This window comes from Cebidichthys violaceus, unplaced genomic scaffold (assembly GCF_023349555.1).
Source record: "Cebidichthys violaceus isolate CVI_PGR_0920_01 unplaced genomic scaffold, fCebVio1.0.p SCAF_1, whole genome shotgun sequence".
NCBI lineage: Eukaryota > Metazoa > Chordata > Actinopteri > Perciformes > Stichaeidae > Cebidichthys > Cebidichthys violaceus.
The window spans coordinates 1,210,158-1,228,109 of NW_027176262.1; the positions used below are offsets into that span (position 1 = coordinate 1,210,158).

The window sequence follows — 17,952 nt, forward strand, 5'->3', positions numbered from 1 at the left end:
ATGATTAACTCTACATACGTTTCTTATTTCACACTTAGTGGCTACTTTGACACTGGGTTGTTTAAATACTTATATTTTGTGGTTATTTTGTCTTTATATGTGTTAATTATTGGTTCCAATCTTCTGCTGATTGTGGTTATCTGTATGAACAGAAGCTTACATGAACCTATGTACCTTTTTCTCTGCAGCCTGTTTGTAAATGAACTGTATGGTAGTACAGGGTTATTTCCAATCCTTCTGGTTCAGATCCTCTCTGACATTCACACTGTTTCTGCTCCACTTTGTTTCCTGCAGATTTATTGTGTGTGTACTTATGGCAGCATCGAATTTTTAAACTTAGCCATCATGTCTTATGACCGATATCTTGCTATCTGTTGTCCTCTACATTATAACACACATATGACCTACAAAAAGACAGCCATACTTATTGCTCTAACATGGTTATGCCCTTTCATTGGAATCGTTGTTTTGTTGTCATTATCTGTCCCTTTACAGCTGTGTGGGAACATCATTAACAAAGTCTACTGTGACAACTACTCTGTTGTCAAACTGGCCTGTTATGATACGACGGTCAATAACGTCTATGGACTGACTTACACAACTGTATTTCTTTGTATTGTTTCTTTAATTCTTTACTCTTACATGAAGATCCTCAGAGTTTGTTTCTCTGGTTGTAAACAGAGCAGACAGAAAGCTGTCAGTACCTGCACACCTCACCTCGCTTCTCTGCTCAACTTCTCCTTTGGGGCTTTCTTTGAAATATTACAGAGCAGATTTGATATAAAAAATGTACCAAATATAGTGAGCATCTTTTTATCATTGTACTGGCTGACATGTCAACCGCTCTTCAGTCCTGTAATGTACGGACTGAACATGTCCAAATTACGTAGCATGTGTAAATGTCTGCTTTTAAGTTCAGTTAGGAAGTGTAGACCATGTGGCAGATTTGTTCAGCTTGAGTAACAAGAGAAAACAATAAATGTAAGTCTTTGGCAGACGTGTGTGTGTGTGTGTGTGTGTGTGTGTGTGTGTGTGTGTGTGTGTGTGTGTGTGTGTGTGTGTGTGTGTGTGTGTGTGTGTGTGTAGGAGATTTATCATGCAAGTGACTGTTGATGCAACCAGTGAGAGGTGATGTACTTCCTTCTATTCCTGTTTTATTTTCACATTGTTATGTTTTCATCTTCTATATGAAGTCTCTCACAATAATTTAATTGTTGAAAGTCATTTGAAATTGTCCAATGAGCATGAATTAGCTGATGAAATTAAGTGATGAAATTAAATTTGTAAATTATATTCAATATATACAAAGTAATTCTCCATGCCATATACAGTTTTTTACCATCATCAGTCCACATATCCTCAGCCTTTTGTCCTTCATCCTTCAGCTTTTTCTTTATAAGAACTAAACACAGAGTTGGAAAACAATGTGCTCATATTGTCTTTAGAACAAGAACCAATGCTGCTGCGTAGATTTGTGCACAGCGAGGAAATATCTGACATCACTGTTTTGCACCATTTCACTCATGGAGATATTTCTAAGGCCTCTAACGCCGATAATATAATCCAGTACAGAACACAGAGCTTCAAATAGTTTACCATATGTTTGGATTAATCCTCTACCTCCTGCAGAAAGGACAGGCATCAGACAACAACAATAACCTCATCATGTGCCATATGACTTTTTATTACTTTTCAATATTATTGACAATATTAGTGTTAATGCACAATATTACTTTACATTTTGAGTTTCTATTAGGTACTGGTATTAGTAGTACTTCTTATATACTTTATATTTTTACTCTTGTATTTAAACTTTTTCCATTTTTAGTTTCACTATTATTACTTATTTTAAATTCTATAATTATTACTCCTTTGTTTATATATTTTTATTCTACTGTTTTTTCATATTCTTCTGTAGTAAACTTTGATCAAACTCTGGCTCTATAAAGTTTTCAATTTTTTTGACTTGATCTCTATCTGTTCTCATGCAACTGTGGATATATATTTAAATACTGTGGGACATTTTGGGAGCAGACCTCCACCAGGGGGTGCTGCAGTTCACTGTCAGTTACCAAGAACGTGAGCTGAAATTGGAGTTTCATCAACTGTCGCTGCTTTCTCTTCAGCAAAATGACAAAACACACAAACAATAAAACTGTGTGGAGTTCAGTACAAGCACTTTATTCTTTCAGCCTTCGTAACTCTCTGTCTCTTAAAGCGACAGCACTCTCTTCTCAAGGGTCAGTACAACAGTTTTTGTAGCTAGTGGTCACAGAAGTGACCATATCTGGACTGAGGAGGAGTGACGTAGAGACGCCGTATACGTCTCTGGTAGAGACCTGTCAATCAGTGTGTAGCCCCGCCCCTAAATCATCCCCTGCTTTATGGTCTGTTTGACTCTAAATGGAGCATAATGTACTAAATGAACATCATGCTGTATTGAAGAAGACTGTAAACTAGAGATTGAGACCATAAACTCATGTTTACAATGTTTACTGAGGGAATAAATCAAGAGAGAAGTAGAGTCATTTTAGACTAGACTTTTATACAACCAGAGGAGTCGCCCCCTGGTGGACACTAGAGAGAATGCAGCTTTAACACATGAAGCTTTGACTTCACTCAAAGAACCAGAGGTTGACTCCTGGTTTAGTCCCAAAGTGAAATGGAAACATAGAAAATGACTTGCATTCCACCAAGTATGTCTATACTCTATAATTTATATATCTATACAAATTAAAAGAAGGAAAGACTCTCTTTAACAGGAGAACATTTCTAACTGTCCTCTTTCAGGACAGACAAACATTTAACAGCGGTCGTCTTTGCAGAGTAGACAGCGGGAGCAGTAAGACAATTACAATATGGAGAAACAGAATAACTATTGGGTAGATGTAGTAAATACTATCCGGTACAAAGTCTTCATTTGACTTTTGATGTCATGCTCCAACTTAAAACCTTTTATAAACGAGGCCTATTTGCAGGCCTCAGCTAGAATAAAGATAAGAAATACCTAATTAAGTGTATAATTAAATAAAAAAATTAAAAAAAATTAAAAAAAATATATTTTTTAAAATATATTTTTGAGATGAGAAAAATCATGGAACTATCAGTATACATGTTACAGGTTAACATAAGATAAGGATGGAACACAGCACAACTTGGAAAATTCAAAAGCTCGCTCTGGAAATTTCAGGATATTGTTTTTTGGAAAGTATGGAAATCCAAGATTTTAAATATGCTCAGCTCTTATAACAACTGATAAAGGCTCTATATACACAGTTATACATAGATACAGTGAAACATTTATAAAATATAGAGCATATAAAATTAAAAAACTGATTAAATATTCCAATATTTGAATAAAAAAATATTTTTTAAATTCAAAAACACTCTATATCACTTCTATGTATCACTCCTGATGTTCAATGAATCAAAAGACAGAACATTGGACCTTTTTTGAGTGTTTTAAGCTCTTTCTAAGCCCTTTTTAGTTGTTTACTTTAAACCTTATACACCCGTAGGTCCCCCATTTGGACGCAGAGTACATCAAAACTTAGAGAGTTTTGTGTTAAAAGTAACTGGCAGAGAACCCACGAAGAACGAATATAGTGATGTTATAGTTCTGCAGAAACCTCAGCGTCCTGGGAACAACATGAACTAGGTCACTTCTACATGAGACAAACACATCTCCCATGAGCCAAGCAAACAAATAACAAAATATCATAAATCATACTCGATATGACTGGGACAGACCGGAGAAAGCAGCTGCTACACTCCGTTAGCAACGTGCTACCTACGAACATGCAGCATGAAAAAGCATGTCCGCCTGACGGAGATTACGGACATAGTTTCCATTTCTCTCCTTGGTAAACCATCGCAGAGATATTCAGCTTCGAACACAAAAAGTCACACAGCTTTCATCGAATATTGTACTTACTTTTGGTCGAATCTCAGCGAAAAAATGGAATATCTCCGTACTTCCACTGCATGTATGTCCAGCTGCTGGTGCTCCGTGTGAATCCGTTCGATTCGTGTCTCTCCGACACTCCTCGGATTCTTGGGAGGGTTGGAAGCTCAGCAAATCAGATTTCAGAGCTGGACGTTTTTGAGCTTTATTGGCTAATAGTGCTGTCAATCATCTAGCTTTCAATTCCAGGCAATTTTATTGGCTCCTACGGTTCGAAGGATGTCTCAATGGTGAAAATCGGAGAAGGGGGGGCTGAGATACAGCCCTGAACAGAGAGTCTGAAGCAGTATTTGACCTTAAACTAAACAACTAAAAAGGGCTTAGAAAGAGCTTAAAACACTCAAAAAAGGTCCAATCTTCGGTCTATTGATTCAATGAACATCATGAGTGATACATAGAAGTGATATAGAGTGTTTTTGAATTTAAAAAATACTTTTTTATTCAAATATTGGAATATTTGATCAGTTTTCTAATTTTATATGCTCTATATTTTATAAATGTTTCACTGTATCTATGTATAGCTGTGTATATAGAGCCTATATCAGTTGTTCTAAGAGCCCAGCATATTAAAAGTCTTGGATACCCATACTTTCCAAAAAACAATACCCTAAAAGTGCTGTTTTTCAAGATCGAGCTTTTGAGTTTTCCAAGTTGTGCTGTGTTCCATCCTTATCTTATGTGAACCTGTAACATGTATTCTGATAGTTCCATGATTTTTCTCATCTCAAAAACAAATATAAAAAAAAAATATTTTTTTTTTTATTTTTTTATTTTTTTATTTTTTTTTATACAATTAATTAGGTATTTCTTATCTTTATTCTAGCTGAGGCCTGCAAATAGGCCTCGGGTGTAAAAGGTTTTAAGGTCAAATACTGCTTCAGATTCAGCCCACTCTCTCTGTTCAGGGCTGTATCTCAGCCCCCCTTTCTCCGACTTTCACCATTGAGACATCCTTCGAACCGTAGGAGCCAATAGAATTGCCTGGCTAGATGATTGACAGCACTATTAGCCAATAAAGCTCAAAAACGTCCCATCTGATGGCAGATCTGAAATCTAATTTGCTGAGCTTCCAACCCTCCCCAAGAAGCCGAGGAGTGTGAGATGTGTTTGTCTCATGTAGAAGTGACCTAGTTCATGTTGTTCCCAGGACGCTGAGGTTTCTGCAGAACTATAACATCACTATATTCGTTCTTCGTGGGTTCTCTGCCAGTTACTTTTAACACAAAACTCTTTAAGTTTTGATGTACTCTTATGTACTCACAACCATTCATCTAATATGGTTTCAGACCAAAACCGTGAAGAGGAGCACCGTTGAGGCATTTTCGAAAACAACCAAAATTGCTGCAGCTGATGTGAAACTTTCTGTTGAAGCCGCTGTCGCATCAGCATTCAACAGACTGGACGACATATTTTTGCAAAGAGAAGAAAATCATCTTTTATTTCTGAATGCAGTAAAATATATTTGGCGGTGGGGTTCTGGTCCGGAAGCTTTTGAGAGCACAACTTTCATGTGCATACATGGAAAGACCAAAGCAGTTAGAGCAGCAGCAAAGACCCTCAAAACGACACGCCGTCAGTCCGTCCGGTTACCTGTCTGGATTAATTGTTTGTTTCAGTGAAGATCATACTAATCTCTCTGGCTGTCTTCTGCTCTCCTGCCACGCTGAGACGATCCCTGGGTATTCACCAGCGCGAAGAGGCCGATCGGTTCTACACGTTTCCATCCCCGCAAGCACCCCTGGTCCTGGGACTTCCCTGGCTCAGGGATCATAATCCACAGATCAATTGGGCCGGGGGTAGAATCACCGGTTGGAGTTCCACCTGTCACTCCCGCTGCCTCAGATCTGCGGTCCCCCAGGAGACCTGACACCGGTCCAAGCCTCTCCGCTGTGCCCCGGGAATATATGGATTTAGGAGAGGCATTCAACAAGGAGCGGGCCCTTTCACTTCCTCCTCATTGCCCCTACGACTGTGCTATTGACCTGCTTTCGGGCGCTCCACTTCCCACCAGTCGGCTATATAATCTCTCCCGGCCAGAACGCGAATCAATGGAGAAATATATAATTGACTCAATCTTCACCTCTGGGGGCGGGGTTTTTCTTCGTCTCCAAGAAGGATAAGAGCCTCCGTCCCTGCATCGATTACAGAGGTTTGAATCAAATTACTATCAAGAATAAATACCCGTTACCGCTTATTACCTCTGTTTTTTAATCCTTAGCCAGGGCCAAGATCTTCATTAAACTGGACCTCCACAACGCGTATCATCTGGACCGGATTCGCGAGGGGGACGAATGGAAGACGGCCGTTAACACACCTTTGAGATACTTTGAGTACCTGGTGATGCCGTTTGGATTGACCAATGCCCCTGCCGTTTTCCAGGCCCTGGTAAACGACATTCTCCACAACATCCTCAACTGTTTTGTGTTTGTTTACATTGACAACATCCTTATCTACTCCTCGAATCCCTAGGAACACACTCTCCATGTCCACCAGGTTCTGCAATGCCTGTTGGAGAATCAGCTCTTCATTTAGGCTGAGAAGTGCGAGTTCCACGTCACCTCTGTTCAGTTCCTGGGCGTCTTCATTGAGGAGGTCAGGTGAGAAGGGACCCCGAGAAGGTCAAAGCAGTAACGGAATGGCCGGTACCCGCCTCACGAAGAAAGCTACAGCAGTTTCTGGGGTTCGCTAATTTCTACCGGTGGTTCATCCGGGACTACAGCCGGAGGGCAGAACTGCTGACACGACTCACCTCCTCCAAGGTGCCTTTTTCATAGACTTCAGAGGCCGACAAGGCTTTTCATGCCCTCAAGGAGCGGTTTGCTTCGGCACCTATCCTGGTCCACCCAGACGAGACCCACCAGTTTGTCGTCGAGGTGGACGCCTCGGACACCGGAGTTGGAGCCGTACTTTCCTAGCGGTCAGCTTCCGACTCTAAGCTCCACCCATGTGCTTTCTTCTGCCGTAGACTTTCTCCGGCGCAGAGAAACTACGACGTAGGCAACCGAGAACTGTTGGCCGTCAAGTTAGCCTTGGAGGAGTGGAGGCACTGGTTGACGGGATCGGTGCTCCCTTTTGTCGTGTGGACTGACCACAGGAATCTGGAATATATCCATACGGCTAGATGCCGCAATTTCCGCCAGGCCCGCTGGGCCTTGTTCTTCACCCATTTAAATTTTACCATCGGCCGGGGCACAAGAACACCAAGCCGGACGCACTCTCCCGTCAGTTTGCCCCGGACGAGGGAGACCTTACTCCCGACACCATCCTACCCGCCTCGTACGTGCTCGGTGCTGTTACCTGGGAGATCGAGAGGGTAGTACGTGAGGCCCAGCACACCCAACCTGACCCTGGAGGGGGTCCCCCGAATCGCCTGGTTGTTCCTCCGGCTGTCCGGTCCCGAGTCCTGTGGTGGGCCCACGAGTCCCGCCTCTCTGGTCACCCTGGCATCCACCGGACTATAAACTGGCTCCGCCGCACATTTTGGTGGCCGTCTCTCGAGGAGGACACCCATACATTTGTGCTGGCCTGCACTACGTGCACCTGCAACAAGGCCTCGCACCGACGCCCCATGGGGTTACTACGACCACTCCCTGTTCCCCAACGCCCGTGGACCCATATCGCTGTGGATTTCGTCACTGGCTTCTCCCCATCAGACAGCAACACCGTCATTCTAACTGTGGTGGACCGGTTCTCAAAGGCTGCTCACTTCATCCCCCTGCCCAAGCTTCCATGGCATCCCTGCGGACATAGTTTCGGACCGTGGCCCGCAGTTCTCATCCCAGTTATGGAAGTCTTTCTGTCACTCCCTCGGTGCCACAGTCAGCCTCTCCTCAAGATTCCACCCACAAACTAATGGCCAAACGGAGAGGCTGAACCAGGAGCTCGAGGCCATCCTCAGGTGCGTGACCGCCACCAATCCCTCCTCATGGAGCCGTCACCTCCCGTGGGTCGAGTAGTCCCACAATTCCCACACGTCTACTGCCACTGAACTAACCCCATTTCAGGCCTCCTTGGGCTATCAGCCTCCCCTGTTCCTTAGCCAGGAGGTTGAGGTTGCAGTTACCTCAGTCCAGAATAATGCCCGTCGTTGTAGGCATGTGTGGAGGGGAGACTCGGGCCGCTCTGCTTCGCACTGCGGAGCAGAATAAGAGAGTGGTGGATCGACATTGTGTTCCAGCTCCTGTTTACCGTACCGGACAACCGGTTTGGCTCTCGACCAGGGACATCCCCCTACGCATCAAGCCTAGGAAGCTCTCCCCCAGATATATCGGCCCTTTCCCCATCGTCTCCATCGTCAATCCGGTCACGGTAAAACTGTAGTTACCTCGCTCCATGAGGATTCACCCGGTGTTTCATGTCTCCCTCTTTAAACCCGTAGTCTCTAGCCCCCTAAACCCTCCTCCAGAACCCCCTCCACCCCCCGACTCATCAAGGGGGGCCCCGTCCCGCTAGTAGGGGCAGTTGGGACTTTTCTCATACAAATGAACTAAGCATAAGGGCCAAAAGTCACCTTTTTCAGGGGCCCCTAACAGACCTTTGGAGCGCTGCTAAAAATAAGCCGGGAACGGGTTCAGACAACATATTTGCCCTAGTCTAACATGGGCGAATGGCGCTCCATTCGGTCCCACGGTTGCCCAATTGTCCCAATACCGACTTTGTCCACCAGAGGGAAAATGAGCAGGGACTCTCAGGAACAAAAGGGACATTTGGGGCGGGACTTTTGGAACAAAAAGGGACAATTGGGAATTTCAGAAAAGCTGTATCCGAAAAGTCACAATTTGACACAAATTGCCCGGGACAAATGGGAAAAATTGTGCCATTCAGTGGGGACAAATGGGAAAAAAGGGCCATTTTGTGGGGACAGATGGGACAAATTGGAACGATTTGGGGGAGGCCGTGGTGGGTTCCGGGTCCATATTTTAAACTGCAATATCTCCTCAACCGTTCAATATTCCTCTCTGAAACTAAGATATCTTGGACCAACGCCTAATTGTACGAAATTGATCTTTTGGGAAAAATTGGGACATTTGGGTTGGGACAATTCTGCTAAATCTTGGCCAATACATATGTCGAAGAAAAGTCAGTTTTTTGTGATTTACAAGGATTAGTCCTTACAAATCCAAAAACTGACATTCCTCCTACATTTGTATGGGCCGAGATTTAGCCCAATAGTCCCAACCGATATGGCATTTTTTATCCCATCTTTCCCAAACAATATCTCTCCAGCCCTTTGGGCTGGGAAGATGAAATTTGGACTGTACCATCTCCTCACAGCCTGGATCCAACGGTATGAAAATGAAAAAGATTGGAGAAAGTGCATTTTTTGGTTCCCACGTCAATCAAGCCCAGAGCCTGTATATAATTGCCTGGTTTTACTGAAAGTCCTCCGATTTGAAACTCTGCTCAGATGTTGGGCTGTACCCAGGTATGCCCTTTCCCAAGTTTCCCAAGCACACTGGAGATATTGTTTGGGGAAAATGGGAACAAAAGGGACAATTGGGTTGGGACAATTGGGCTAAATCTCGGCCAATACAAATGTAGTAGGAATGTCAGTTTTTGTGATTTACAAGGATTGATCCTTACAAATCTAAAAAAAATGACATTCCTCCTACATTTGTATGGACTGATAACTTAGCCCAATTGTTCCAGCCCGACGTTCCCTTACACACGGTCAATCACCTCCTGGATGTCCGTCGACGAGGTAGGGGGTTTCAATACCTAGTTGACAGGGAGGGCTATGGACCGGAGGAGCGGTGCTGGGTGCCGCGATCCCGGATCTTGGATCCAGCGCTCGTACGTGACTTCCACCGACAGAACCCCAGCAAACCAGGGGGTTCACAAGAGGCTCCCGTTGAGGGGGGGTTACTGTTAGGTTTTCCTGTATGCTCCTAGTGTGTGCTCCTCTGTTCTTCCCCTGTCTGGTTTGTTATCGAGAGGCATGTGCTTATGTTTTGTTTTTGTGTCAGCCTACAGTTTTCATCCCCGAGTTCCGCCCTCTACCACGCCTCTCTCCTTAGGCTCAGCTGTGGGGAATTCCGATGATCATCTCCAGCTTACTTAAATACCCCAGCTTTCTGCCGACACGCCGTCAGTCCGTTCGGTTACCTGTCTGGATTGGTGAGTCTGAATTGTTTATTTCAGTGAAGATCATACTAATCTCTCTGGCTGTCTTCTACTCTCCTGCCGCGCTGAGCCGAGATATTCACCAGCGCGAAGAGGCCGATCCGCGTAGTACCACGGAGTACACCAGTCAACGTCCTGTTTTTCCCTGTCCGGACCATTTCCAGGTGTGAGTTCGGTAGAGTTTCCCTTCCGACTCCAGAGAAGCTTCGGTTCGCTGGACACGGTGCAGTAGTTTTTGTTTGTGTCACATGCTGCAGAATTCTGGATCAACTGGAGAGATTTAAGAGACTTATTAGAGAAGCCTGATGACAACGAATTGCAGTAATCTAGTCTACACTGACCCTGACCTCAAAGCAACAGGACCTTCAAAACACTTAGTGTGTGTATTCATGTCGAGAACCTTCAGCATCTCAGACCAAATCATATCCTCCCCTGTGTCGGTGTAAGGCTTTTTGAATACCTCATTGAGCTCTACCAGAGAGACAGATACGGTTTTTCTGGAGCTTTATGGAACTTCAGGAGTTCTTCATAGTTTTTATTCAACGGCCCAACAATATTCTTAGCGCACAACAGCAGTTTTTCCTGCCCTACTGAAAGCAAGCTGGACCAAGCAATTACACTCGTCCTGAGACTTTTGATGGTTTACCAGAATCTCTTTGAGGCTAACCAAAAGTCCCTATCCGTAGTCTCCCAAACTCCTCCCCCTCCCAGATGTTTCCTTTGGTGACCACAAAGCTGCTGTTCCTCTGGCTTTGTGATACCTTATTGTTGCTACAGGAGTCTTCTGGTCCACCAACCCTGAAAAGAGTCACTGCTTATGTCCACCAGCAGGTTATTATGTAATCTACAGTCATTGGCTTTGATCATGGCCTACTTGGATTTCATGGACCAGCCTTCCTCTGCTTTGAAATATTCTTCTGGAGGTCTATCCAGCCCCCACTGGCCAAAGATCTGATGAAACCACAACACATTGTTGGTTTGGTCCTGCACATGGGCTTTGTAGACAATAAGTAGAAAAAAATAACCCCAGCGATATCGATACCATTACTGACTCTGCTTCTTCCCCGGAGTCTTTGTGCTTTCTCGCCTCGCAGGTTTCCGTGGATCGTGGTTTTATCTGGACCCTGGTCTTGCCTCATGCCGTGGTCCAGTCATTTGACTTTTAATGTCATGCTCCAACTTAACCGGCCTTGGAACCCGACACATCTGCAAATTATGTTTTATTTGCTCTCGTAGATTCAACAACACATTGTTGGTTTTGACCTGCACATGGGCTTTGTAGACAATATGTAGAAAAAAATAACCCCATTTCAACATTTCAAAAATCAGGCACATCATTGCATTACATTACATGACAGTCATTTAGCAGATGCTTTTATCCAAAGCGACTTACAATAAGTGCATTCAACATTGGTAATCAAAAGAACTACTAGTCACCAGAAGTCATCAGTACATTTCCTTTTCCAAACAAGCATCTAAGAGCATGAAGCAGAGCATAACATCCTGCCTCAAAGCAATTTAGAGAAATTAGAGCCAGAGCCTTCAGTTATCAAGCTCCTCTTCTGTGGAACCAGCTTCCCGTTTCAGTCCGGGGGTCAGACACCCTCATCACATGTAAGAGTAGACTTAAGACTTTCCTCTTTGATAACGCTTATAGTTAGGGCTGGCTCAAGTTTATAGTTAGGGCTGGCTCTGGTTTATAGTTAGTAAACCTGAGCATCTAGAGTTCAGTTCCCCTCCGGATCCCCTTCCTCTAGAGTGCAGTCCCCCTGATCTCCAGTGTCCACAGTCTCTAGAGTTCTGTCCTCCTGACCCCCAGACTCTTGACTTCCGTCCTCCCGACCCCCAGGCTCTAGAGTTCCATCCTCCCGATCCCCTTCCTCTAGAGCCCAGTTCCCTGTCTCATCCCAAGTCCGGCCGTCCGCCGGAGCACCCGTGTCCGGAGCCCTCCTGCCCGTTCCCCGGAGCCCTGTGGCCGGCTGATTCCAACCGTCCCTCCTCTGGACCCCCTCCACCAACCCGGCTGTGGACTCTGACTCTCGGCCTCGGAGGAGTTCTAACCCTCCTCCAGGCCCCCACCGCCCTCCTTTGGGAGACGTTAATGTTGTTTTTTTCGTTTTTTTGGGGGACTTCCGGAGCCGTCCCTTGAGGAGGGGGGGAGGGTTCTGTCACAGCTCTGCCCATTCTCTCCCATCACTCCACACTCTCCTCACTCTGGTCATCAGCATAACTCTCTTCACCTGCCTCCTAATCAGCTCATTCAGTGCACCTGTTAGTCACCCACCTCATCAGCTCTATCACTCTCACCTGCTCACTCTGCTGCACATACTATATAAACCCCTGCCTCTCAGTCACTCTTTGTCAGGTCATTGTCATATCTACTCGCTCGTTTTGCTCGTCTTGTTCCCGGTTTCCTTGTCTGCCTGGCCTGCTGGATTTCCCCCCCTCATCTCTTGTCTTGTTATGGATTCCCAGTTGTATTCTGGTAACGATTTCTATTTTTCTTCAGTTATCATTAAAACCTGTTTTCTTACTGAATCTCCGTATGTCTGCATTTGAGTCCTCAACCACACCCCATGACAGATATGGTAACATTTATTATTTGGGTTTAAATGAGTCCGGATGGTCTGCATATATGCAGGTTTAAGGCAGGCTCAGCTTTATATTTAAGGCTCGCTCAGGTTTACAATTAAGGCTGGTTCAGGTTTATAGTTAGGGCTGGCTCAGGTTTATAGTTAAGGCTGGTTCAGGTTTATAGTTAGGGCTGGACTAGCCCCTAGTTATGCTGCTATAAACCCAGACTTCTGGAAGACTTCATATGATACACTGATCACTGTTGTGGAAATTTAGCATATTGTTCTTTTAGTTATAACTTGCATCGCGTTAACTATGAACCTTAGCCAGCCCAAACTGTAAACCTGAGCCAGCCTTAACTATGGACCTGAGCCAGCCCTAACTATAAACCTGAGCCAGCCCTAACTATAAACCTGAGCCAGCCTTAACCATGAACCAGAACCAGCCGGAACTATAAACCTGAGCCAGCCCTAACTATTATCCAGAGTCCCACTTCCAGCAGTGAGTTGCTCGCCCAGCATACCTGAACAACTACCGTCCACAGGTGTTAACCTCTGTGGTCGTTATGCACTTGAGCAGCTGGTAAAGGACCACATCTGATACTCGCTACCCAGATCCCAAGACCCTCATCAGTTTGCCTTCCATTCCAACACATGAACTGATGAAGTCATAACCATCTGGACTACAGGAAGGGGAACCAAGTGAGAATGTGTTTTATTGATAACAGCCTCAACACCATCGTCTCCACCAGACTCAAGCTCACGCACATAGGACTTAAGTCTTAAGAGACGTTATACAGAGCGGTAAGAAGAGAGGTGGCGGGATTGCAGTGTATGTGAACGAGAGGTGGTGCAATCCCGACCACCTGTGTGTGAAGGAACGTTTCCGTAGCCCGGATATTGAACTGTTAGCCGTGGGAATGCGTCCTTACTATTTGCCGAGGGAGTTCTCATCCGCCATTGTTGTGGCTGTGTACATACCTCCATCAGCTGACGCTGAGAGAGCAGTGGACACCATCCACTCCACTATATCTGGACTGATGAGTCAACATCCTGGTGCATTTTTGGCAATTACTGGAGACTTTAATCACACCACCCTGGATAAAGTACTGCCAACTTTTCACCAATATGTTGACTGCCCCACACGGAACAATAAAACTCTGGACCTACTGTATGCAAATGCCATTGATGCATACAGTACCACTGCCCTCCCCCCGCTTGGCAGGTCCGATCCGATCACAACCTGATCCTGTTGACACCCAGGTATGTTCTTCTGGAACAGAGACAGCCTGTGACCACTAGGACTATGAGGAGGTGGTCTCAGGAGGCTAAGGACGCCCTGCAGGACTGCTTTGAGTCAACGGATTGGGATGTGCTGTGTGGACCACATGGGGAGGACATCATCAGCATAACGGACTGTATCACAGAATACATAAAATTCTGTGAACACACTACCATTCCATCCCGGACTGTACACTGCTTCCCTAACAACAAGCCATGGATCACCAGCGACCTGAAAGCACTTCTTAATAAGAAGAAAGCTGCTTTCAGGTCTGGGGACAGGGACGAGCTCAGGAGAGTCCAGCGTGACCTGAAGGTGAAGATCAGGGAGTGCAAGGACACCTACAGGAGGAAGCTGGAGGCCAAACTCCAGCAGAACAATGTGAGGGAGGTGTGGACCGGAATGAAGCTGATTACTGGCTTCAAGGTTGGAGGGAGACAACCAGGGGCTCCCTGGAGAGGGCCAACGAGCTAAACTCTTTCTTCAATAGATTTAGCTCACAGCCCTCATCTGTCTCCTCAACACACCTCACCTCACAAACACCTCGGCTGCCTCCTCCCCTCCCCCCTCTGTCCCCCCTGGTGAGCGGCACGGACAATGAGCCCTCTACTTCAAAGGGCTCTTCCACCACCGACACCATGACCACCCCCCCCCCTCTCTGTGACGACTGGCCAGGTTAGAAGACAGCTGGAGAGACTCCACCAAGGAAAGGCTGAGGGACCTGATGGCATCAGCCCCAGGGTCCTGAAGACCTGCGCCATCCAGCTGTCTGATGTCCTACAACACCTCTACAACCTGAGCCTGAAGCAGGAGGAAGTCCCGGTGCTGTGGAAGACGTCGTGCCTGGTTCCTGTTCCTAAGAAGACGACACCATCTGGCCTCAATGACTACCGACCAGTTGCCCTCACATCCCATGTGATGAAGGTGCTGGAGAGGCTGGTTTTGGCCCACCTCCGACCGCAGGTGAAATCATCACTGGACCCTCTGCAATTTGCATACCAGCCTCATGTGGGAGTGGACGACGCCATCATCTATCTGCTGCAACGAGCTCAGTCGCACCTGGATGGAACCGGTGGCTCTGTGAGAATCACTTTCTTTGACTTCTCCAGTGCATTTAACACCATCCAACCAGTGCTACTGAGTGAGAAGCTGCGGGAGGTGGGGGTTAACGCGTCCACTGTCTCCTGGATCACTGACTACCTCACAGGCAGACCACAGTTTGTCCGACTGGGCCGTGTGCTGTCTGATACGGTGGTCAGTGATACTGGAGCCCCACAGGGAACTGTTCTGTCTCCCTTCCTGTTCACCTTATACACCACTGACTTCCAGTACAACTCTGGGTCATGCCATCTGCAGAAGTTCTCTGATGACTCTGCAGTGGTCGGGTGTATAAGGGACGGACGGGAGGAGGAGTACAGGGCAGTAGTGGATGACTTTGTGGAGTGGGCCGGTAGAAATCACCTGCTTCTGAACGTGGCCAAGACCAGAGAGATGGTGGTCGACTTCAGGAGGAGGACGACGGCTCCACAGCCACTGAGAGTTCTGGGAGAGGACGTGGACATGGTGGAGGAGGACAAGTACCTGGGTGTCTCCATCGACAGCAGACTGAGCTGGAAGGCCAACATCAACGCTGTGTACAAGAAAGGGATGAGTCGACTCTTTTTCTTGAGGAAACTTCGATCCTTCAACGTGTGCAGCAAGATGTTGGAGATGTTCTACCAGTCTGTTGTGGCCAGTGCACTGTACTTCGCCGTAGTCTGCTGGGGGAGCAGCATTGGAGCCGGAGACACCAACAGACTTAACAAACTGGTTAAGAAGGCCGGCTCCATCATCGGCTGTAAACAAGACTATCTGGAACAGGTGGTGGAGAGGAGGACACTGAAGAAACTATCATCCATATTGGATAACCAGGACCACCCTCTCCACCACCTACTGCAGGGACAGCGGAGCACTTTCTCCAACAGAATGATCCAGCTCCGCTGTCATAAGGACAGGTACAGGAGAACATTCCTGCCTACTGCTATAAGACTGTACAATAAATCACCTCGGGCCAAATCAAATCGTTAAACCTCTGCACTACTGTTTATTTAGTTGATTTAATATTATTCTGTTCTATTCACTGTGTATATAGTGTGCATTTTTTATATAACATCTTTACTATATTATAACTGTATATATTGTGACATGTGTATTTTTCTTGTATTTTTCTTTTTCTTTTTATATAATATTAAGATTTTTTACCTGTGACCTATTGCTGCTCTGTAACCTATTGCTGCTTGTAACAAAATAATTTCCCCTCGCGGGATCAACAAAGTTAGTATCTATCTATCTATCTATCTTAACACTACTTTAGACTTCTTGACAGACAGAGTACCGCCACCATTCCCCTGCATCCCTTTAATATTGCTCCAAATTTATACTCATACACAATCTTCTCTCTTACGTTTATATATATATATATATATATATATATATATATATATATATATATATATATATATATATATATATATATATATATATATATATATATATATATATATATATATAGTATTTTTTATATTTTCTTATTAGGGCCCGAGCACCAACGTAGTCGGAGCGGAGGACCTATTGTTATTCTAATGTTTATTATTCTTATTCTTATTGTACCAGTTTCATTGCAAAAAGGACGTGCTTGGGATACTGGGAATTTTTTTTTAATTTGGCATGAAATTCAGTCGTGTTGACAATTCCAGTCTGATTGGGGTGTCCAATATGACATATTGGCTCGATAGCGCCCCCTATAGAGTAGCCCCAACTTTGGGTTTCACCTAGCTGTATGAAATTTGGTAGGTATGTGGAACGTGATGGGACGTACAAAAAATTCAGGAGGAGGTATATCCTAAACCAAACAGGAAGTCGGACATTTTATTTTTATGACGTTTTTGGACCGTTTCAAGGCGCCGTACTTTAACAAACGCCTCCCAGAGATTTGACCCGATTGCCTTCAGATTCGGTCAGTATGCTCTTGAGAACTTGGCAGTGAAAAGTTACTCAAAGATCAAAAAGTTATCGAAATATGTATCCGTGGCGTGTCGGCAAAAAAACACCATTCGCCATGAAAAAGGAAGTTATTGTAACTCGGCCGTACATTGCCTAATCTGCTCCAAATTTTTCATGTCATAACATCCTGACCCTGAACACATCTCTATGACAATTTAAAATCATAGTAATAGCGCCACCTAGTGGCAACTGGAAGTTTTATGTGTTGTACTTTGACATCCTGCTCCACACAGATTAATCAGATCCCTCTCAAATGTTGTCAGAAAAGTCTTAAGACCTTGATAATGCTTCATTGTGTAGTTTGTAAGAAGTTGTTGAAGGGCGGCGACGTGGCGGCTCCGCGAACTTCGATCCTTCGCCATGAACTGATGTAACTCAACTCCACATCATCAGATCTTTACCAGATTTCACATGTTTGATTAGACTCCAGTCCTGAAGACATCTGCAGGATAATTTTGACACATAGTCATAGTGCCACCTACTGGCAACAGTAAGTTAGAGTCTTTATACTTTGGCTTGTTTCTCTTAGTAGGTAAATCAGATCAACATCAAATTAGTTCCACACAAATGAAAGAAGTTCAAAATGCCAGTTCATGAAGCGCTTGATGTTTCGTCAAACGCCGTTGCCGTGGCAACGCAGTCTTTGCCATGAAAAACTACGGTATTTTTGAGAGGCTAAAAATGCTCGAAACATAAGAAAACTTGGCACACAGATTTAAAGCCAAAAATGTAGTTATATAATATGATTTTATTCATTCAGAGTGGCAAATTGTCTCAATAGCGCCCCCTACAAAATTTTGACATAGCAGCCCTCGCAGTATGTTTCACATAGATTTACAAAATTTGGTAGGCACATGTATCACATGTGGACATGAATAAAAGTCTCTTGGGGCCATGCCCTAAAACCAACCAGAAGTCAGCAATTTTGTGTGAAAAGTTTGTGTGGTTTTTTGTCATTTCCAGGCACT

General features: G+C 44.9%; 1 protein-coding gene across 1 annotated transcript; it reads left to right on the forward strand.

Moving 5' to 3' along the window:
* LOC137889434 (olfactory receptor 4B13-like) lies at positions 1-6,879 on the forward strand. Its single transcript, XM_068733330.1, has 5 exons — positions 1-928; positions 5,807-5,974; positions 6,183-6,349; positions 6,497-6,556; positions 6,739-6,879. The coding sequence occupies exons 1-5, from the start codon at positions 1-3 to the stop codon at positions 6,877-6,879; spliced, it is 1,464 nt and encodes a 487-aa protein (XP_068589431.1).
* Positions 6,880-17,952: the final 11,073 nt, after the last annotated feature.

Coding starts and splice junctions, on each gene's coding strand:
- LOC137889434 (XM_068733330.1), top strand. CDS start 1: ATGATTAACTCTACATACGTTTCTTATTTCACACTTAGTGGCTACTTT. Junction 6,350..6,496: donor CTGCCGTTTTCCAGGCCCTG/GTAAACGACATT, acceptor CTCTTCATTTAG/GCTGAGAAGTGCGAGTTCCA. Junction 6,557..6,738: donor TGGGCGTCTTCATTGAGGAG/GTCAGGTGAGAA, acceptor CCTTTTTCATAG/ACTTCAGAGGCCGACAAGGC.